The sequence below is a fragment of the Pantherophis guttatus genome, chromosome 2, assembly GCF_059756535.1.
Source record: "Pantherophis guttatus breed Tessera chromosome 2, ASM5975653v1, whole genome shotgun sequence".
NCBI classification, from domain to species: domain Eukaryota; kingdom Metazoa; phylum Chordata; class Lepidosauria; order Squamata; family Colubridae; genus Pantherophis; species Pantherophis guttatus.
This window is the reverse complement of record NC_142064.1, coordinates 244,739,063-244,761,548: the sequence shown is the minus strand read 5'-3', so window position 1 is coordinate 244,761,548 and position 22,486 is coordinate 244,739,063. Positions and strand designations below refer to the sequence as shown.

Here is a 22,486-nt window from a genome sequence, read left to right as displayed (position 1 = left end):
TTTTGTATATATTGACTTTTTTCCCAAACCTGGAGGCTGTTAATTTGTATGAGATTATGAATGATCTATGAGGCTGGGAATAAGAAGTCAACACAATTAACACTTATCTTTTAGCTCTGCCAAGCCAATGTATTATCTGCTGAATTCCCATGCTCTTCTTCAGGGAATAAATAATAATAATAAGGATGGCAAAAACATTTGTTGCAGTTATGTAATTTTCCACTCTGATTTATACCAACATACACACATAAAATGGCATCTTGTAATATTTCACTCACTTCAAATCTGATGATAGCACTTAGATGTAGTCCAGACAAGAAGTATCAACCATGAATACTAGCAGTACCTTTATTGTAAAGGTAACAGAATCTTGCCAGTCTGAAAACTCACCTCTCTTCCCCCACCTGTACAGTTCAAGAAACTAGGGAGAGTTTGCTATGACCCCATTGCTTCTTAACTGCATTTCATCTGATCATTTCCCAATCTATTCCTGTCTCTCAGGGACATTCTCGTAGACCATTACGTCTTGAAAGAAAATTCCGCTTTGTTTGGAGGGCCTCATTTTTGCTGAAAGTCCAGCTTCTTGGAATCTTGGATTCCAGAATATAACACAAGTAATTGGCTATAGAACAAATCCCTGTTAGTGTCATTTTCAGAATTCAGAATGCTTTTACTCTTCGAGGTTACAGCTTAGATATGAAAATGTGCTAATTTGGGCTATAGAAATTGAATCAATTTAAAATTCATTCATTAAATTATTCTGAAATATTCGAAGGTAAAGGAGAATATCCTTACTTTTTAAAAATAGTTGGAAGTAACTCTAAATTATAGGGAATGCTATAAAGGTGTGTGTGTGTTAAACTAGAATATTATTATACAATCCATAACTTATCATAGAACTTTACAGCAGTGGTGAAATCTAAAATTTGTTATTACCGGTTCTGTGGGCGTGGCTTGGTGGTGGGGGTAATGTGACTGGGTGGGCGTGGCCAATTTTTTTTCCTTTTAAAACCATTTTTTCTACAACCTCTTCAGCAAAGAGGTTGTAAAAAAATGCTTTCAAAAGGCTCTGACGATCCCAGCTGAGTTGCCTGATCGGCAGAGGCTTTTTTTCTTTTAAAAGCCTCTGCCGATCAGGCAACTCAGCTTGGATTGTCAGAGGCTTTTAAAAGAAAAAAACCTCTGCCGATCAGGCAACTCAGCTTGGATCGTCAGCTGACGATCCCTTTGACGATCCCAGCTGAGCCGCGCAATCATCAGAGGCTTTTTTTTTACTTTTAAAAGCATTTTTTTGGCCGAAGAGATTGTAGAAAAAATGTTTTTAAAAATTAAAAGAAAAAGTCTCTGATGATTGTGCGGCTCAGCTGGGCATGGGGGGGACCAGGGACTTTTGCTACTGGTTCTCCGAACCACCCGCCTCCATCGCTACTGGTTTGGGCGATCCAGTCCGAACTGGGAGCATTTCACCCCTGCTTTACAGCCCCTCTCTAAGGGGTTTACAGAGTCAACCTAACAATCTGGGTCCTCACAAGGAAGATTTAATTGGAAGCTCAGTGGCATATATGTTCTTCTTAAAAATTTGTCCAAGATTTCTGGCAAATAGTTTAAATTCTGAGCATTCACAAGGAAGGCTAAAGAGTCTGGAGAAACATTGCCAGATGCTAGCTTACAGATCTGAGCTAGAAACAGATAGTCTTTCATTTAGCAATTTACAGACTACCAGTAAATCAATTATCTAATTTACTATAATGCTAAACATTTGTAATAATTTGATACCCAGCAAGATTAGTCTTTTGCATCTGCTGAATCCCAATCCAGCATCGTCATCAATTATTAGGATCTCACTTTTGCAGTCTAGCACACTTAGTTAGTTGGAAATTGTCAAATATAGGTGATGCTACCGCTGAAAGCACCCATGCGGGTGAAGGAAATACCGAGCTGCAGATGTTGCTAACACAGCAAGGGTTTATTATCACAGAACAGCAGTCAATGCACAGATGTTGGTTATTTAACACAGAAGGCCACCCAAATGTTGCTGTGTGCATGCCTGCCCCTAATTTGTAGTGCCTTTCAGTTAATAAATTAGGACAGTTCCTGCAGAAAAGCAGATGGAGTAAAGCTGTTGTTTGATTGCCTTCATATTTGTACAAGCTGTACATCACTATGATTGGCTAATGTGCTTCCATACCAGCCACTCTCTCTTCTCCAAAGGCAGAACTGTTCAAACATTCTGTCTTAATTATACTTCATATGCATTTCTTTTTCCGTAAGAGAGAAATCTGTTGAGAAAAATGATGCAGTGTTTAACCTAAAAACTAAATAATTGTCACAACTGTTAAAGAGTACCATTGTAAATGTAAATACAACTTGATAATTCAAATAGAAGTGTTTTCCTAACTGTTCAACCCCTCATACCCACCCACCCAAAAAAGAGATGAACCTGTGTAGAAATTTGTCAGGGAAACAAATCTCAAATTCAAATAGGTGTCCCTATCACCATCAGTGGTTAATGATGTTTGTGCCTCTTCATCACATATAAACATATATTTAAAACCAGGGAACTATTAATGTGTTATTCAGCCAGCAACTGGGATAATGTAACTGACTAAATGAGGCAGGAAACTATCAGAATGGAATTTCACGATTCAAAGTTGTCATATGACTCTATTATCTCTCCTTTGATCTTGAATCTTCTTGAATATCTGTTGTAATTAGATGTTATAGCTTATAGGTCTCAAAAGTTCTGTGTCTGTTATTATTATGAGGAATGGGTTTTAAATTGAAACTGATTTTTCATTCTTGGACTTCATCTAATCTTCCTACTTACCTTTATTACCAGTATCTTTATTCACAATGGGATCATGCACTCACATACGCAGAAGCTTCTGTGCATGCGCAGATCGCCGATAACGACATCCAGGGCGGTGGGTGGGGCCTCCCACCGGTTTTACTACCGGTTCTTGCGAACCAATCCAAACCGGGGGCTACTGCTCCTAGCCCTGTAAGTAACAGTAATAATAAAATAACATAGGTGAGGAAGCCCTAGAGGGAAAGAGAATGAGATTTAGTCAGTAAACTTCATGAGAAAGCCAGAGATTTAATCTTTTGTCTTCTGGATTGACCAAAGCAACACATTGCCTTGCCTTCAGGTTCTCAAAAATGCCTTTTGCTCCCATTTTTCACAGATGCAGATTTATTTCTACAACCCCGATGACTTTGACAGCTTCGGGACAGCCATCCAAGAAAAAAGGATCATAGGAACCATGGCTGTGTTCTTTCAGGTAAGTTTATTTCGTGCTGCGTGGTCTTTACTCCAAGTGGTAAAGTTCTCCCATCCCCCTTCCATGATTATTCTGGTTGTTATTGTTCGTTGAATTGTTCCCCGCCTTAATGAACGCATCTGTTTTCTCACTTACACCTGTCTAAATGAAGGATATTTCATATTGTCTGCGCCGCGATTTAAAATGTAAATAAGTGTTTTTAGAAACATAATGAAAACCTTTCCATGAATTATTCTGATTTTTATAGCTGCCTGACTGGTGCACAGATTGGAGAGCGCATTTATCATAAAAGTTGCCTTGCTATCAGAGCACATTGCTCAGGTTTGCAGAATATTAACAGGCCAGTTAAGCTGGAGGAAAACTTTAACTTTGGTTGCAACTTATTGATCAAAATGTCAGTGCTTCTCTTAACATCCTTCCACCATCACAACCCCACCACCCTGTAACGGCATCTGACTTCTAAATCCAGCAACTACATTTCTCAGGGAAACTGGTTTTTCCAATTCGCTGAATTTATGGAGCTCCTTTTTGTGATGGGCTTTTTTTTTTTTTTGACCAGGCTGAATGTTCGGTGAGCTCATTTACAGGTTCAGCACACCTGAGGACTTGTTGTATTTTCCAGGGGCCCTGCCTGTGATGGCTGACAGGCCAAGCCAAATTGAAGCGGTCTACGGCTCCTTTGTCTCATTATATTGGAGAAATGGTTTTCCTTTCCTGACTTAAAGGATAAATTGAGGGGAAAGTGATGGTTTGACTTTATTCCAGAAGGCTGCCACATATAAACGATACATCTTTCAGTGTGAACAAGGAAGCTCAAACTATTTGGTGTGAAATGTAGCTGTCTGTTTATATCTATATCTGTTTCTCTATCAATCTGCATTAATCTTCAGCACTAGCCTAAGGGCTATGATTGGAGAGTGCAGCAATAAAAATGTGCTAAGATACAGGGAAGAAAACATACAGCATGACAGAAACAGGGGAGTTTTTTCCCCCCGGTGAAAGATTATGGTTTTGGGGAAACTACTATGCGTACAAACATTCTGCTTTCAAATTTGAAATCTACGGTATTTTATACCTATTTGTTTATTTAAATTATCTACATCTTGCCTATCCTTCCACAAAGATCTAAACATCACACAGCAAAATATAGAAATATAAAGCAACAAATGGTAGCAGAGAAAACAAAACACAGTGGCTGTATATACACACATGTAAATCAATTAGCTAACGATGTAGCAGCTGCATTTGCATAATGTGGTCAACTACATTATTATCTCTCTGGATCGGATTTTGTGTGTGTGGTTTAATGCATTGTGTGAAACCCTTGGTTAATTTATAGTTCATTGTACTGCACAAACCCAGGAAAATGTCTCTTTCAGGATCCTGGATAGATGTGTTTTGTGAATGCAGCCATTAACAAAGTCAAAACAGCAATTTGATAAAAACAGCAAGAGTCTTGTACATGAAAATAGACTGTCCCCAAAAGAAACATTTTCACAACTTCTGGAATATAGTTTCTGAAGTAAAGAAGATTGTTAGCAAGGAGGTAAGGTGGGCCTTCCTCCAATGAGAGTTCAAAAGCCTAAGAGCAGTTCCCCCAAAAAACTCAATTTGGGAGATATATCAGAAACTTTCCAAAAATAATCACATTCATATAAGGAAATATATGGTTCTTGTTAAGGAATATGCAGAGTAACCCTTGAGTAGCAAGGGTGTGCATATGAAAATGGCTGAGAGTAGTTATGAATAATCACAGTCAACACACAGATACACTGAGTTGTGATATACTTTTACTTTTAGGAAAAAGTAAATCAAAGTCCAATAAACAGTCCATATCATACACAGATAAAGCAGTAGATAGTCAAATGTCAGTCCAGGGATATTCCAATAACAAGGTCTTCTTACCATATGTCTGAGTCATTCACAGTTCTTCTGGTTTCGCAAACAGTAGCAAGAACAGCAAAAACAGCAGTGAGCAGTAGAGAGAGTAAGCCATGATTCTAGCTCCCTCTTAAGGACATTGGCTACAGAACTAGCCAATCAGGACACAGTATGATGCAATACAGCAATACAGTCTTAAAGCTATACAATACAGTTTTGATACAAACATATATTGATGGTTTATATATTGCCAACCCAACCAGGTAGGTAACAGTCATTTCCTAACAGTTCTCATCCTGACCACTGGACTTTTTTTTCTTTGTCTGCGTAATCAAAACCTTCAAGTACAGGTAATCCTCAATTTACAACTACAATTCTTTTTATTTATGAAATGTATATGCCACCCATCTAAAGGTTGAGTAACTCTGGGTAGCTATTCGGGACCAGAATTTCTGTTAAGTGAGTGAGTCATGCCTGATTTTACGACCTCTTTTGCCAGGATTGTTAAGCAAATCATTGCAATAAAGTGAATCAACGTCATCATTAAGCGAACTGGGTTTCCCCCATTGACTTCGCTTGTTGGTAGCCGGTTGGGATGGTCACAAGTGGTGATCTCATCTGACCCTAGGATGTGCAAACATGTGCCAGTTGCACAAATATGTGCAAAGCTTCCAAATTTGGATCACATGACTGGGGGGGTGGGGGAATGCTGTGAGGATTGGTTGTAAGTCACTTTTTTTCCCAATACTATTGTAACTTTGAATGGTTGCTAAATGAAAAGTTGTAAGTCGAGGGCTACCTATATATTTATCTTATGCCCATATTGCAATTCTATCCAAATTAAGACACAGCCACCCCTGGCAGTGTACAGAAAAAAAAAAAAAAAAAAACACCTCCTCCAATCCTTCAGTAACAGCAAAAGAGCTAGTAAACATCCACTTTTGCCTACAATGATTTTCTGAACCTTTCTGCTTGCCTTTGCTGTAGAGATTCCAGTGATGGAAAGATTCCAAAGTATTTAGCTGTATTTGTCTGAATAAAATAATAATGGTGTTACAGATTATTATCGCTAGAGCTCATTATCTTAGGATTCAGTAACATTGTACATACTGTATAATTGTCTAGAAAAGTGGACCTGACCTTTGTTCAGAGTTTGATTTTAATGTGGTTTTTTTGTTTGTTTCTTTCTTTGTATCAGCTGCATTAAAAAATAAACCACTTGGTGTGAAACTGTGGGTTTTAACTGGAAAGAAAATCTCTGACTGAATTAATGGTTATAAAAAAAAAATATTCATCCACAGTATAGATTGTGTATAACATTTCAAATATTGCCCCAAAGATTTTGCTCCCAGGAAAAGCCAGCATGGCTAATAGGAAGGGATTGTGAGAGTGCCAATCCCAACCTCTGAAGGACGAAAGATTTTGCACCTGTCCTGTACCTTGCTACACATACCAGAATGTATGTGTCTGTTAAAACATCAACATACATCAGTGATAGTGAACATTTTTGGCTCAAAAATGTGTCAGAAATTCAGAATAGGCCCAACTTGTAGCACAAAAACACATACTACAAAAGAGAGACAATTCATAACAAAGTCAGTTTGGTCTAGTGGTTAAGGCACAGGCTAAAAAGCTGAGAGCCTTGAGTTCAAATCCTGTTTTAGCCATAAAAGCCAGTGACTTTGGACCAGTCATTCTCTCTCAGCCCAATCTACCTCATAGGATTGCTGTTGTGGGGAGAATAAGAGGAAGGTGCTAATATGTTTACCACCTTGAGTTAATTGTAAAAACAATAAAAGCAGGATGCAAACAAACCAATAAATAGAGTCGCTTTGGATGGGCAGCATATAAATTTAATAAATGCGTAAAAACTTGCATAATTGTAAATATATTTCCATTTGACTTTGTCTGAGGGGAAAAAAAAGTCTATCCAAGGCAGCTCTGGGTTATACAAGGCCTGGAAACTTTGGAGAATGCTCTTGTGTGGCCTTGCAACCTCCAAAAAGAGCAGGAAAGCACACCCCATTCTTGAGTGCTTTTTAGAGGCTCCAGAGGCCGTGCGAGATCAGGGCTTTCTCATGAGACTTCCAGAAGGTCCGGAGACCACATGAGAATACGCCACATTCACATTCTCATTCTTTAGACATAATTAACAAAAATGACATGTGTCATAGGTTCGCCATCACCAACGTACATCAACAAAACTTTCTGATAGTTGAATGGCAGGAGAAAAACACATGTGCCCCATAGAGTAGAAACTCTATCATTGTTTTAAAATTCCGGTACCCGTGAGAATTTATATTTTTTCTGAAACAATTTAAACTGCATTAGTTTTCCGTTTGGTAATCTGTATTTTAGACGATGCTAGCCAGGAGGTTTTTTTTCCAGAAACAAATCAAAATGCAAGCAAATCATTTTGTGGTTTTTCTTCCTTTGTCTTGAGGTGTAGATTTTATTTCCTGCTTTTGCATATAGCTCAGTTATTTTACGTTTGTTCTTCCCTACCTTTATATAGGAGAGAAATTGTTTAAAGCACCAAACTCGAATAACAAGATGCGAGCATTATCCCTCATCTTCCTGCCTGCTGTATGCATTCATACAATTTAGCTGCATCTTGTATTTTGCCTTCATGTGGAGTTATCACAAAGTTATCACTTATTGAGAGTGGAAGTAAAACACACAGTATCACTATAAGAAGCAAACTGACCCCACTAATTATTGGATAATGGGGCAAGAATGAGCTTTGAATGCTCGTCATATTTGTCAACACTGTATCGGGATAATTATGGTATAATTGGGCATCATATCTGAAACTTTCAACTTACAATATAAGAGGGATAGTACATTCAAAGATATGAGAAATTATAATCACCATTGTTCGAGTATGTGTACCATACTTACCTATAGCTATACTTAGCTATACTTATAATACAGCCCAATAAAAATAACATGTTCCTGCGCTTTGTCGTTTGTTGAACTGCACACTTCTGTCTTAACAGTTTTCCTGACCAATTATTTGACTAGATTAGAAAAGACAAACCTTTGACTTCAAGGGCACAAATGATGTGGAAGCTCCTTTTTAAAAATATATATATACTTGGAACCCAGTACCCATTTCATGAACATTGTCGCGGTTCCAAGTAACACCCCCAACGAAAGAAAACTCTGAGGCTTGAGTTTCCTCAAAGTTATATTTTATTAGAGATGTCATATTGGCACATCTGGGAAAACCCGAATCTGAAAATTCCCAGGTTTTCTCCAAACAAAGGAAAGTTTAAGTCCCTGCCCAACACCCACAAGTCCATCACATGGTCCAATCAAAGCACTGTCCCAACTGGAGATGCCTCCCATGCCACTCCAGGTGCAGGGCAAATTGTCCTTGACTTCTTGAGAAAGGAATGTTATTATGACTATATATCACCCATGCTCCACACAATCCCCCCTCCCAGTTTCCCAAAGTAGTAAACGTGGCAGGTTTGCGGATTGGGCGAACTGGTAGCGGCGGTGGCAGGAGACTCCACCTGCCCACCAGGACGTCTCTGCGCATGTGCAGAAACTTCTATGCATGTGCAGACACGTCGCATTTGAGCGTGTGCACGCCCACAAGCAAACCAATAGCGACGGGATTTGAAACCCACTACTGTGAAGGCCTAATACAAAAGATGGCTTCCAGGCCCGACAAACATGCTGTCTTGCCTTTTCAAATAGAAGAATCACCAAAAAAAAAAAAAAAAAAAAATCCCTAGTGAAAGCTTTAAAAAGACTCAATGCCGGTAAAACAAATAAAAATCCCCAAACAGGGAGAAAAATGGAAAATCTCATAGCAACCCCATGGTCCCACTCACTTTGCAGTATCATTCATACATTTTTCCCCACCCAACTCCAAACTTTAAATGTGGTTCTCAGTTTACCAGAAGGGAGTTCACATTTGATCTTCTATCTGACAGCTAAGATATATATTAGACAGAGAGACAATTAATTACCTCCCACTCAGTGAGAAAGTGCACTATTCTGACTACCTGCTCCAAAAAGAATCTTTTTTGAGGGTGAGAGGTACAATTCCATGCATCATTCTTTCTGTCTTATTTTATCTCTAAAAGAAAGTAAAAAGTAAAACCATGGTATAATTAAAGCAACCGATATCGAGCGTTTCAAATATCACAAGGCTTTTGACAGCCATTTTGAATCCCAAAATACATTTCTGGGAGTTTGTGTAGGTATTCCTATGTTCCAGTTGGTTTCCCTTGTAGAAGTTTTCTGTCTTGTGAATTGTATGGTGTACCAATCAAAAAGTAGAACTGTCAGATCTGGAAGCCATCTTTTACAGTTGGGCCTTCAGGCCTGCCCCATTTTCTACTCTGGGAAATTGGGAGGGGGGATTGTATAGAGTGTGGGTGATATATAGTCAAAATAACGTTCTTTTCTCAGAGAATCAAGGCCAAGGTGCCCTGCAGCTACATGAGGTGACTGGGAGGTATCTTCAGTTTTGGATGGTGCCTGATTGGATCATGTGATTGACATGTGGGTGCAGGGGAAGGGACTTGGATTTTCTTTTGGGTGGGGAAAACCTGGAAGCTTTCAGATTCAGGTTTTCCCAGATGTGCCAATATGACATCTTCAATAAAATGGAACTTTGAGGAAATTCAAGCCTCAGAGTCTTCTTCATTGGGGGTGTTACTTGGAACGCTGACAAGAACTGGATCTTAGGAAGATCTAATGAAATAAAAATTTTCTCCCTAAGCTATTTTAGGTTGACCGTTCCTTCTTAATCTTATTTTACAGTGGCATGGCAAAAAAGTCTTAATGTTGCTGAGGTTCCTCTGTGATGTCTGCCTGAAAAATTGTAAACTAAAAAATCTTAGTGTTTTCCTGAGAGTCTTTCTGACTTCTTTTGACCAAACAGATTTTTAAAAATCAGTGTTATAAAGTTTCTGTCCTTTCCATTGATAAAACCATTCTCAGTACTCACTTCTGTATATATACATGCTGTATGTGTATGCATAAATTAAGCATCCTTAATTTGTTAAAAGGCCAAGGACAAATTACTTTCTGCACATCTTGCCACATAAAGTTAGTACAGGTAGTCCTCAACTTATGACCATAATCAAACACATAATTATGGCTGTGCAAGTCATTAAGCAAATCATGTGTGACTGCACCCAATTCTGCAATCTTTTTTGCGATTCTATAAGTGAATCCGTTGTCCACAATCTGTGGGTTTTTTTGGGCAGAAATCAGAAGTAAAGACATAGTACACCATAAATCACAGTCACGTGAATATAGATGCTGCAAACAGCTGTAAATGTGGCAGTTGCTGAGCACCCAAAATGCAATCACATGATTACGAAGGGGCGGCCATCAGGGTCATAAGTAGCCCTAGGGAATCTCTTCTAAGCAGCTGTGAGTTGAGGACTACCTGTAATGTATTTGGGTGCTTCATATATTTACTAGCACTGATTAGTGGGACAGGTAGGGTATTGTCCTAAAACCACAGAGATACAGTTTCAAGACTGGTTTCATCATGAAAGTTCATTGAATGATATTGGGCCATGCATTATCTTTCAGTCCTACCTACCTCTCATTAGTGGCTTTTGGAATACAAGTATAGCAACAATACAATATATACCATCTTAAAAATATGGAGGAAGGGCAGGATATAAATGTGCTGCATTAATCCACAGATCAAATTTCCTTAACCAGGTACTTTTTGGCCATGACCTATCTGGAAAGCACCAAATACCCTCTCTCTGATCTCCTTCTTTACTGAAGAAGCCAGCAAAGGAAGGATAAATGATAGTGATGTTCTAGTAGTCCTTTTTCCAAGAAATTGAATGTTTGAGAAGATAGGAAGATCTAACTTCCTATGTTTTTTTGTTTAACTACCATTTCTCCTTCAGTTTGATTTCAATGAAACCCTCACGGTTTGGACTGTGTTTATTTAGTTAGGAGAAGTGACTATCCTAGCCTTTCTTCCTCAGCTCGCCAGTAGGCTACAACTTCCCTTGCTTCCTAAAGATTAATTCAATCCAGTGAGAAGACATTGTGAATTCCTCCCGTAGATATTTCTGGTATCTCATGTTATTGCTAAGGCTATGTAAAGAAATGTAGAGCTGATATTGGGGGACATGTAAGAGAGCTATTAAGGGTTCTTTCAAGCTTTCAAGACTGATGTCAACCCTTTGAAGCAAGCCAGGTCAAGAAACTGGCAAACGAAAGATTCCAGAAATGTTTCTTATTGTAATAAGGGAAAGTGAAGAAATCTTGAAGCCCTGTCCAAGTTTCTCTGAAAGATCATACAAGAAATGAAGCTTCCAAGGAAGGAATCTGTGGTGACTTTTCTAGGGAGAACTGCTATGTCAACATTGATGAGGTGCCTTCCAAGGGCACCAACAGAATGGCCAAGTATCCATTGACTTGGAAAGGCAGGAATTAAAAGCCTTTAAACAAGTGGAGGGGCCTATGGGAGACTTTTAATTTGGAAACTGTGGTGGACCGATCTTTTGTGTGCATCTGACTGGCTTCATTCTTGCTTGCAAGAAAGAAATTAATCTTGCCCAGCTGTGTCTATGAGCCTTTTGCCAAGTAAGCCTTTTCTTGAATAAGGAGATGAATGTCTGGAGAGGCAAGATTTACAGCCATGCTGATGTAAAACTGACAGATATATTCCCAAAACATAAGAGGTCATCAGGTAGGAGAAATCTGTTATAATCACTTAGCTGGTAATAAGCTGCATTGAATGCAGTGTGAACTTGCTGTGATTCACTTATGAGTACAGTAACAAAATTATTTGCATTCGTTATTATAATAAGCCCAATTGTTCTATAGAGTAGATCGGGGAAATGGAAGCTGAGGGAAGAGTGACTTGCCTAAATCCACCTAATGTGTTTTTACCTGAGATGAGATTTAAGCTCACTCCCTAGCTGATGTGTTTTATTACTCGTGGTCTATCTCCTTTAATAACATCCATACATTCTTTTTTTACGTTTAGAATCTAAATTAAGTGAGTTACAGTATACTGCGTAATTATTAGTGTCACTTTTAATAATGAAAACCCTCTTTTTTATTACCCTTATTTAATAATTCAGCTTTAGTCATATAAAAGTTTTCTTGCCGAGTTCATTAGATTTCAAGGACTATTGCCAAGAGCCAATACACTGGGCCACATTGAGTAAATTAAAAGTCACTCTAGTTTTCTTTATTTTTTATATACTGTAGTAATGAAGGTCATGATGCACGTGGATTTTCTGGAGTTGGGGCTTTTAATACAGTTGATAGCACCTATAGGGCATAAATGTTATTAGATTTTATTGATAAAGATGTAGGCTAAAAACTGAGATGGGTATAATGAGTGTTCAGGTGCTTATATATCCATCCCTCTGTTCGCTCTCACAGTAAGCTAAGTTATGCAAAACAGAGAACATGAGCAGAAAATACTGGTCTCTGCCATCTTTAATCAACTGAGGCTTTCACATAATACTTTTAATGAGACATAAATAAGTAAACAAGATTACAAACTGTTGCCTTGTCATTTTGCACTTAAGATAATTCAACTAAGCTTTTAAAACTTATTTTCAGAATTGAATATTAAGTTAACAACAGATCAATAATCAGATAAACAGACATAATAGATAAACAGTTCCTTTTCTATAAAATGTTTTATAGAGTTCTTGATGCTCTCAGAGCTTGGTTGTTTGGTTTCATTGGTTGCAGATGTTTCATTATCCAACTAGGTAACATCTTCAGTGCCCTAGATGGGTAATGAAATGTATCGAGGCAAACGACTAAGCTCAGAGAGCATCAAGAACTATTCTCTTCAATGAGGAAGTTTATTGCCCATATAAAGAAATGTAAAGTCTATTTGATTGAAGCTCAAAAAGCAGCAGAAGCAACTGGAAGTAGTTTTTATGTAAAAATCATGATTTGAAAGAGTTTGCCAAACTGCCCGACCCAAGAGAAGTTTGTTGGGGACTCATTAAAAAATTGGAAAGAGATAGCAAATTGAGACAGAATCCTCCCATACTCTTAACCTGGCTCCTTAAAACTCAGCTATGATCTGTAGCATCTGCTTTACATTTTGGCTCAGATTTATTTCACTTGATTACTGACCTCAACACTGCCCTTCACTTTTGCCTTTTAATGAAATCTCATTAGAGATCTGCAAATTTAGGAAGGATGGATGGATGAAAGAAATCGAGAAAGTCAACTTGTGGTGTTATTATTATTTTTTTGCGACTGTGGTTAAGAGAATAAGGTAGCAAACAAGAAAAGACTTTCGGTTATGTCCATAGAGAAACTTCCTGTCAGGTGCAAAGAATCAAGACCACATGTTAAGTTCCAGTTAAGATGATTTATTGCTCATGCCTACACCAAGATTCTAATCAACTAACAGTCAGAACTAAATTAGCACTAGATAAGAGTTAATGGAATTCAAGAAGGGCTGGACTTGTACTGCTTGTGGGAACATAATAACTCCAGGCTGATTCCTCTCTTGACTCCACCCTCAGGCTTTGCCTTTCCTTCTCCTACATTCCAGAGTTGCAGATACAGAGTCAGTGAATAAATAAGGAGGGTTCACATACCATGTTAAGTTAGAGCTTTCATGAATTCTGTTATGTGGACCAGGGTCTTTTCAGCTCAAGAGCCTTCAGCTCAGCTTCAACCTGTTCTACTTTTTTGATCGTAGTGATGGCCTACTGTTCTGTCTGGATCACACCTACCAAGGCTTCTGATTGGTAGATTCCCAGGCTTCTTTATCCTTCCCACCCATACCAGACCATTGAAGGCATGCCATGTTCCTGGTTAAAAAATGGTCACCATGTTACTGTTCCATCAGCAAAGTTTAAGGACAATAAGAAAAGGAAAGTTTTATCTTAGAAAGTTTCTGTCACTTGGGTTATAAGAGAAACTGGCATGACTGTTGTTAATTTCACCTAATTACCACCTCCACCACCCCAATCCTAGGGTGCAGTGCAGGGCCTGAAAGATAGCAGATAGTGTAGGCCTTATACCAAAGAAAATCAAGACAGACCTACCTTGAGTTTCTTTCTCACATCTTCTCCTTTCCCAGGACCCAGTAGTCATTTACTCTAATGGTTTTTACGTTCCTTCATCAAGGTTATCTTGTACACATCAGAGGGGAGCAACATTCCTACCATAAGATAGCCAGTTCAAGTAGCCAGTTGAACTGGAAGCATTTGTCTGCGATAAAATGAAGTGCAGCAGACAAACCAGACCATGTCATATGAACCAAGTTAGAAAACTCTATTTTTGATGCACAGCAAGGAAAAATGGAGGGAGACTGCCTTCCCAGAGGTGGTGTCATTTCATGTCATGAGAATAATGTCATGTATTTCTGTATTCCTGCTCTCAAAAAAACACACTCAGGCTCATATTCTATTCTACTCACGGAAACTAAGTGCATGACTTTGGTCTCCTACCCATGGTCCTTTTCCAATGCTACCTCAGAGGAATTCTGTTGTAGGAATAAAAATAAAGAAGATTCTCAGACAAAGCAGCTTTTATGGACATTTCAGCTGTATATCATTTCTGTCAGATAAACTGTTATTTTTTTTCCAAATGCTTCTTAATTATGATAGCATTTGTTGTTAATTAATAGGCTAACAATATACATTACTAAGTTTTTAAATAGCATTGGGGGTCTATGTTAACATTGTCCTCTGTTTCCTTGACCCCTTTTTTCTCCATGATGTAGCCATGTTCTTTTATTCTATTTTCAAATGTTTTTTATTGTTTATTGCAAAGATATCCTTTTTTTTTTTTTTTTACTTTCCCAGTGCTGGGAAGTAAAGCTAGCAGTAGAATATTTATAGAATCTATTGATGTTCATATTTGGAATGCAGTGATTTATTACCCTCTGAATTAAATCAGCTTTGCTTTTAATAGAAATGACTTTTGTGTTCATTCAGCAAAAGATATTCAATTGGGTAGCCAACAGTTTATGAGTACATTTCATTACAAGACTTTCACAGATAATACTTGGATAGCTGATAGGTACAAATTACGATAGTCAGTCACAGCAGTCATATTACCTTCAATCCTGGTGAGATTTGGGAGATGATTGATAACTGGAGTGCTGATCACAATGATTAGAATAAAATAAATTAGTTAGGCATTCCCTAACAATGGCAGGCCATTAGGTTTTTGTGTTTTATACCTTACCTTAAACTGTATTTCTGGTCGGTTTAAGAATTCGGGGTTTGGTAAAAGAAATGTGCTTTTACTGTATGGTTTAAAGAAAAAAAACATTTATATTCTTCTCACATTTGGGAAAGTCCAAAAGAGATGAATATGTCACAGTAAGATTTGAGTAGAGAAAAATCAAAAGCTTAAGTGAACAGTAGGGATTATCCTTGCTTGTGATTTTTCTGAAAAGCACATATGTTGGAAGTGGATCCATGCTGGATGATGATCAAGCAGTAGAGACTCTTCTAATATCGACTTCTTACTCTTGATCCCTTTTTGATCTGGGATTCTGAAAAAGTAGGAAGACCTCTGCCTTAAATTATATTCTTTTGTTTTGACCCCTATAAACATTGTTGCTTAGTCAACCCAGTGAAAAGGCAAGTTTTCCAAACTAATTTGGTTATTAATAGGATATTTTTTATTCTTGCGCTAAACTTATGTCCATTCCTGGAAACTTGGCATGGGGAACACTACAAATTACACATCTATGACATTTACATACATGATTCTGATTCTGATATGGTTTATTTTTAGATGATTTTTCATACTTTCTCGTTGCCAGGAATAAAGGAGTCAACTATTAAAAGGCAACGAGTAAGAGCAGACAATGCAGACAAGGAAAATACATAAGATGGGAATTATAATATACAACCAATGAGGTCTTTCATTCCATTCCTACACACACACACACATATACACTTACACATGGAGTATTTAGTTGGCATCCATGGATATTGAAACACCCACACCCACATAGTGAGTTTGGTTAATTCATGGAGCTATGCTTATTTTCCTCCTTAAAGCTTTTTCTTCTGCTTTTCTTCAGCCATTGACTTCTGCTGACCCAAAGGAGGCCTATTGCATTTTGGTTTCATAAAACACGTACTCCTTAGAGAATGAATTCATTCTTAGCCCAGTAGTGGCCGATACCCTGAATTCATTCCAATTCTTTGTTTGTAGGCATTAACAAGATTCTCTTCTTGTTGTTTTATCTGCAACCATGAAAAATTAAAACTAATTCTGTTTTCCACATGCGTAATTCAGATATTTCAAGTTAATTACTACGGTAGTTATAAAATACATCCAGTTTATATTAATCAAAGTTTGGTTTGCTAGTTAGAAATTGTCTTTTTTTTTTTTTAATTTGATTTGTATGCTGCCCTTCTCTGGAGACTCAGGGCGGCTTACAATGCATTAAGCAATAGCCTTCATACTTTTGTACATTTATACAAAGTCAACTTATTGCCCCCACAAACTGGGTCCTCATTTTACCTACCTTAGAAAGGATGGAAGGCTGAGTCAACCTTGAGCCTTGGCAAGATTCAAACCTGCAGTAATTGCAGACAGCTGGTGTTAATCACAATGCTTTTAGTCTGCTGTACCACCAGGCCAATGTAACAATTATGGATGAAAGTCCTCAACTTTTACAGCCAATGTAACAATTATGGATGAAAGTCCTCAACTTGAAAGCAATCACTTAGTGGCCATTGAAAATTATGATGGACCCCACCCCCCACACACAAAAAGGTCCACACAACCCAGATTCAAAATTCCAACTGCCCTCTTCCCCTCCCCCATCAGTCACGTGATCACATTTTGGGCTCTCAGCAACCCATATTTATGGGTTAGCGATGTCTCGTGGTCATGTGACAGTGATCCATTACTTTTTTAAATAAATAAATAAATAAATAAATGAATAAATAAATGAATAAATAAATAAATAAATAACTTTATTGTCATTGTACGTGTATACACAGTATAACCATACAACGAAATTCACTTAACACCCAAAGACCAGGTCCAACACACATAACAATCCCCAAACACACTCCCACCCACCACAAATTCCCCACCCCTAAACCACCCAAACATCCACACAACAGACCAAGTAATGCTGTCCAACATCTCACTGATGGTGGCCCTTTAGTTCATTGTTGAGTGCAATTATAGCTCTGGGATAAAAACTTTTCAGAAAACGTGTGGTCCGAGTTTTAATTGTTCTGTATCTTCTGCCAGAAGGCAACAGTCCAAAAAGATTGTAAGCAGGATGGGAAGAGTCTCTGAGAATGTTATGCAACTTTCTCCAACAGCGAGATTCGAAGATGTCATCCAGGGCTGGTAGCTGGAGTCCGATGATATTCTGGGCAGTTTTAATGATTCTCTGTAGAGCCTTTTTGTCCGCTACAGAGCTGCTCCCATACCATGCAAGAATGCCGTATGTCAGGACACTCTCAATGGTGCTGCGATAGTAGGACAGAAGTAGATGCCAGAAACTGGCATTTACTTCCGTTTTTTGACAAAAGCCACCCATTGTGCATAATGGCTGCTGTGTTTTTTTAAGGACTACATATAATCTTCGACTTACAACCACAATTGAGTCCAAAATTTATGTTGTTAAGTGAGAAATTTGTTAAGTGAGTTTTCCCCCCATTTTATGACTTTTGTTGTCACATTGCTTAAGTGAATCACTGCGGTTGTTAAATTAGTAACACCGTTGTTAAGCAAATCTGGCTTCTCCACTGACTTTGCTTATCAGAAGGTCACAAAAGGTGATCACATGACCCCAGGACATTGCAACCGTCAGAAATATGAATCAGTTGTCAAGCATCCAAATGTAAATTACATGACTCAGGGGGATGCAGCAATGGTCATAAATGTGAAAAATGGTCATAAGTCACTTTTTTCAGTGCTGTTGTAATTTTGAACCGTCACTAAATGAACTGTTGTAAGTCAAGGACTATCTGTACTGTAAAAATGGTTGTAAAATCAAGCGTGGGCATGTGATGACACACTTAATGACCAGCACAATTTATGAGCATTATTATGGCTTAATTACAATTGTAAGTCAACAACTACCTGTAATACTCTACTTAAAACTTATGAGGGTAATAGCAATGAGCAGTGATAGTAATAGCAATAGCACTTAAATTTATATACCACTTCATAGTGTTTTACAGCAGGGACCCCCAACCACTAGGTTGCGGAATGTTAGGAACTGGGCCACGCAAGTGGTGGACGATCGCATGAATGCGTGAAGCTCCATTTGTACCAGTAATGGGCACATGAAACTTTCCCCTCTCCCCCACCATCACCGCTACCGCCACTGCTGCTGCTGGTCCGCAAAGATGGAAAGGTCTGTTGTAAAACTGCTGTTTTACATATCTCTCTAAGCCAAGGGTGTCAAACTCGCATCGTCACTACGTCATCACGTGACGTATCACAACTTTCTTCCCCTTTGCTAAACCAGGTGTGGGCGTGGCCAGTGCATGACGCATCCAGCCCACAGACCATGAGTTTGACAGCCATGCCCTAAGTGGTTTACAGAGTCAGCATATTGTCCCCAACAATCTGGGTCCTCATTTTACTGACCTTGGAAGGGTGGAAGGCTGAGTCAACCTTGAGCCAGTCAGGATTGAACTCCAGGCAGTGGATAGAGTTAGCCTGCAATACTGCATTCTAACTACTGTGCCATCACGGCTCCTATTAGTGATACTTATATTGCTAGCACTACCGATAGATTGGAAGCAACAATGATAGAGCCATGCAATACAGTGTACAAGCCCCCCCCCCAAGTCTCTTACATGTTCTTTTGAATGTGACATAGGTTGTGTCAGGGGTAGGTTCTACTTACCTTTACTACCAGTTTGCAGCGGGGCCGCACACGCGGTCTTCTGCGCAAGCTCAAATGTTTTGATGGCGTCAAAGTCGGTGGGCAGAGCCTCCTGCCGGTTTTACTACTGGTTCTAAGTAAGTATACACCACTGGGTTGTGTATACTTGCCAATGGTCCACTCAATATTTAGAAAACTGTCTCACATTTAGTTGTAATTAGGTAGTTGCTCTTGTGTGTTATTGAATGTTTGGGGCTAGGATGAGCAGTTTTCTGCATTAGTATTGTGAAATGTAACAAAAACAAACCTTGATTTATGTGGGATTGCTGTGGATATGTGAGGTCACACTGTGAGGAATACCGGCCATTTCTTCACATATCTGAAAGGGGTTGAAGAAGGCACAGCAAGTTACAGGAAGGCGATGAATGATACTCAGACAACATATTAAGATCTTCATCTCTGAACTCTTCAGCATTTGTAATAAAAAGAATTCAGCTTAAATGCACGACAAAATTTCTGAGGGGAAAAAAGTCAAGGGTTATCCTGTGGAGACAGAATCAAACAAGCTTTGTTTACAACCTTGTAGACTAGGAAGGTTACTTTCTGAAGGAAAAGAGGAAAAAAAAATCCAGAATAGAGATAATCTCTCCTGCTATCCTTCTGATTCACTCATCAATATGTTTACCAGGTTTACATTCTTAAATCTCCATTCTTAGATCTCAGCCTCAGGCAAAATTTCTTGGAGGCTGTAAAGAAGAAAATAGAAAAATAAATCTTTCTTGTGGAATGATTCTGCACACAAATTAATCTGGAGAATATATTGGTTATCTGTTCATTCAACAATATTAGGGAGAGCTGTAGAAATTAGAACTGACCAGCTAAGTAAGCAAGGTGTTTAAGTTTAGATGCTGTTGTGGCTCACCAGCGGCCTGCACGGATTGTGGCTGATCCCGACGATGAGGAGGCTGGTGTGGTGTCGCACCAGCAGCCTGTGCAGCCGGCGCTCAAATCGGACAGCGAGGAGGCTGAAGAGGATGTGGTGCCAGAGACAGAGACTCAGTCAGGGCCTTCAGAACCTCCAGAGGCTCCTTCAAGTGAAGAGAGTGAAGTGGAGGAGCCTCTTCTCAATGCTCAAACACGCAGGGCTGCCAAAAGGCAGGAGTGGCTACTCAGGAGGAAGTCTCCTCGAGAGTAAGGCTTGGGGCTAATTGGCCACTCCCTTAGCCTATTTAGTTCACTCACAGATAGCAAATGCTGCTGGAAACAACGTTTAATTACTATGCAGAGCATTTTGACAGTGAGTTTCTTGTTACATCGTGGTTTCTGAGCTGGTTGCCAACCCTTGTGAACTTTATTTATTCTTTGTAATTCATAGCAGGCTGATAAGGACATTTGCACTGAAAGCCTGCATTTTGAAAGGGATCTGTTTGTATTAAACGTAGTTTTTGGAGCATTGTGTGTGTCACACTCCTTGGGATCCGGAGCTGAGGCAGAACAGATGCACAATACCATGTTTCCCAAAAAATAAGATCCTGTCTTATATTTTTTTGAACCCTGAAATAAGCGCTTGGCCTTATTGCCATGCACTCAAAAGCCCGATTGGGCTTATTATCAGGGGATGTCTTATTTTGGGGAAAACAGGGTATGTGGATACAAACTGTTTTTGATTATAGTCTAATTCCAGGTTCCTTCTTCAAATCTTCTGGAATTGGGCATTTCACCTCCATTCTTGGTTGGGCATTACTATTCAAGAATAGTCTTCCAGTGGGAACTATGTTATGGGGAGTGATCTTTGAAAAAGTAATCCCATTTCAGTAATTACTTTAGTAATTGACATGCACTAAAGTTTAAATAAAAGATTTGGCCAAAGCCATGCTTTTTCTCAATCAAAATTGAACAGAAGAAGTTCACTGACCCAAACACCAGTGCTGTAACTTAAATTCTGTATATAATAAATCGTCATTTGACTTTGGGCAAAAGCATAAAGGATGAATTGTTATATCTCACTTTAAAGCACCAGAGTGTATGTTTTCCTCATACTGTGAAGCAGATTCAATATGTGAATTACTAAGAATTTACTTTATGTGCTCTGATTCAATTTAGCTGCACTGAATTATCCATATCCATGTATAAGAATGAAAAAAGCCTTCTCTTTCCCTACACCATGGATACTCTCACACACATTTCGAGCATGTAAAATCCTTGTTTTGTTTTGTATTGGGTTTGAATTTTCTAATTTTGTTTCTTTGTTTTGTTTTCGGCTTAAATCATGAAGTATCAAACTTTACTTTCTAATGGGGTGTTATCTTGACTTGTCTTTCTCTCCTTGGCAAACACAAATAGCATTTAGCAGGGAACACCTATTATATCTCTAATGAAAGATCAGTGGACACTTGTAAATTTTGTGTGGGCTGTATGATATAACAGAGGCCAAGATGTTTCCTTATTCTATTATATGTCTCTCCTACAGAATTGTATGCAACCTATTTATGGAGCCTGTTGTGATGACATTACTGAAAAAGGAAACAGAATCAGATAGCAACACAACATTCAGGGAAAAGCTTAGAAAACCTGAAAGGGTATCATGTATTAGACAGATTACAAATAATAAGGAAAAATGTGAATGATAATAATGAACTCAATAGTTTTTAAGAGTGAATGTTTTCGAACATGCTTTATCCCTTAACTGCATTATTTCAATTCCTTTCTTAACTATTTTTATCTGCATATTAAATTTTCTTTCACTGCTTGATACACTCTATTGTAATGCTTCTAAATGATCAAGGTCTCCAGCATAATTTGAAAATTCACTTATGAGGAGACAAGAGTAAGGTTATATTGTAGATGCAATATATGCAAACTGTATTTGCTTTTTTGTTTCTATAACTGTTTCTATTATAATTCTATAATTCTTGTTAGCTATATATTCCCTGTATCTCTACAGTAGATCAGAGTTCAGAATAACAACTTCCCTTTCCTTCCCTTCTCTGTCACTAAGCAAATGGTTGCCTTCTGATATTCCACATTCTCATAATGATGTAATGTAGAAGAAATAGCATTTGTTTTTTAAAAGACATACTTTTTTTCTCTTCCTTGTACATACACACGTCTTAAATAAACAAATGTTCATATGTAATCCCTTAGGATTACACCTAAGGGCAGTGTCACATGATGTATCACAACTTTTTTCCCCTTTACTAAATGGGGCGTGGGCGTGGCCATCATGTGATGCATCTGGTCCGTGGACCGGGAGTTCGACACCCCTGCCTTAGGGGGGAAAAAGAGAACAATTGTAATAGTGTAAAGATATACAAGGAAAGGAGAGCAAAGACCATCCCATTCGGCAGCTACTTACATATATGTTGTGGCCCGCCAGCGGCCAGCAGAGCTGGCAGCAGATTCGGACAGTGGGGAGATTGGGGAGGAACATGGACCAGTCCTGGAGTCTGGGGAAGGCTTGGACAAGGGCTCTGCCTTGGAGACAGAGAGGTGGCCGGGGCCATCTGGTAGT

The 22,486-nt window shown here is 38.6% G+C and overlaps 1 protein-coding gene across 4 annotated transcripts in view; it reads left to right on the top strand.

Annotated features, from left to right (window-relative positions):
• PTPRG (protein tyrosine phosphatase receptor type G) overlaps nucleotides 1-22,486 on the top strand; it is a 725,247-nt gene that overhangs the window by 503,344 nt on the left and 199,417 nt on the right. For all 4 annotated transcript variants that reach the window (XM_034408792.3, XM_087883749.1, XM_034408794.3 and 1 more), the window contains exon 5: nucleotides 3,186-3,281. In XM_034408792.3, the coding sequence (XP_034264683.2) occupies nucleotides 3,186-3,281 (96 nt within the window). The remainder of the gene's footprint in view (nucleotides 1-3,185; nucleotides 3,282-22,486) is intronic.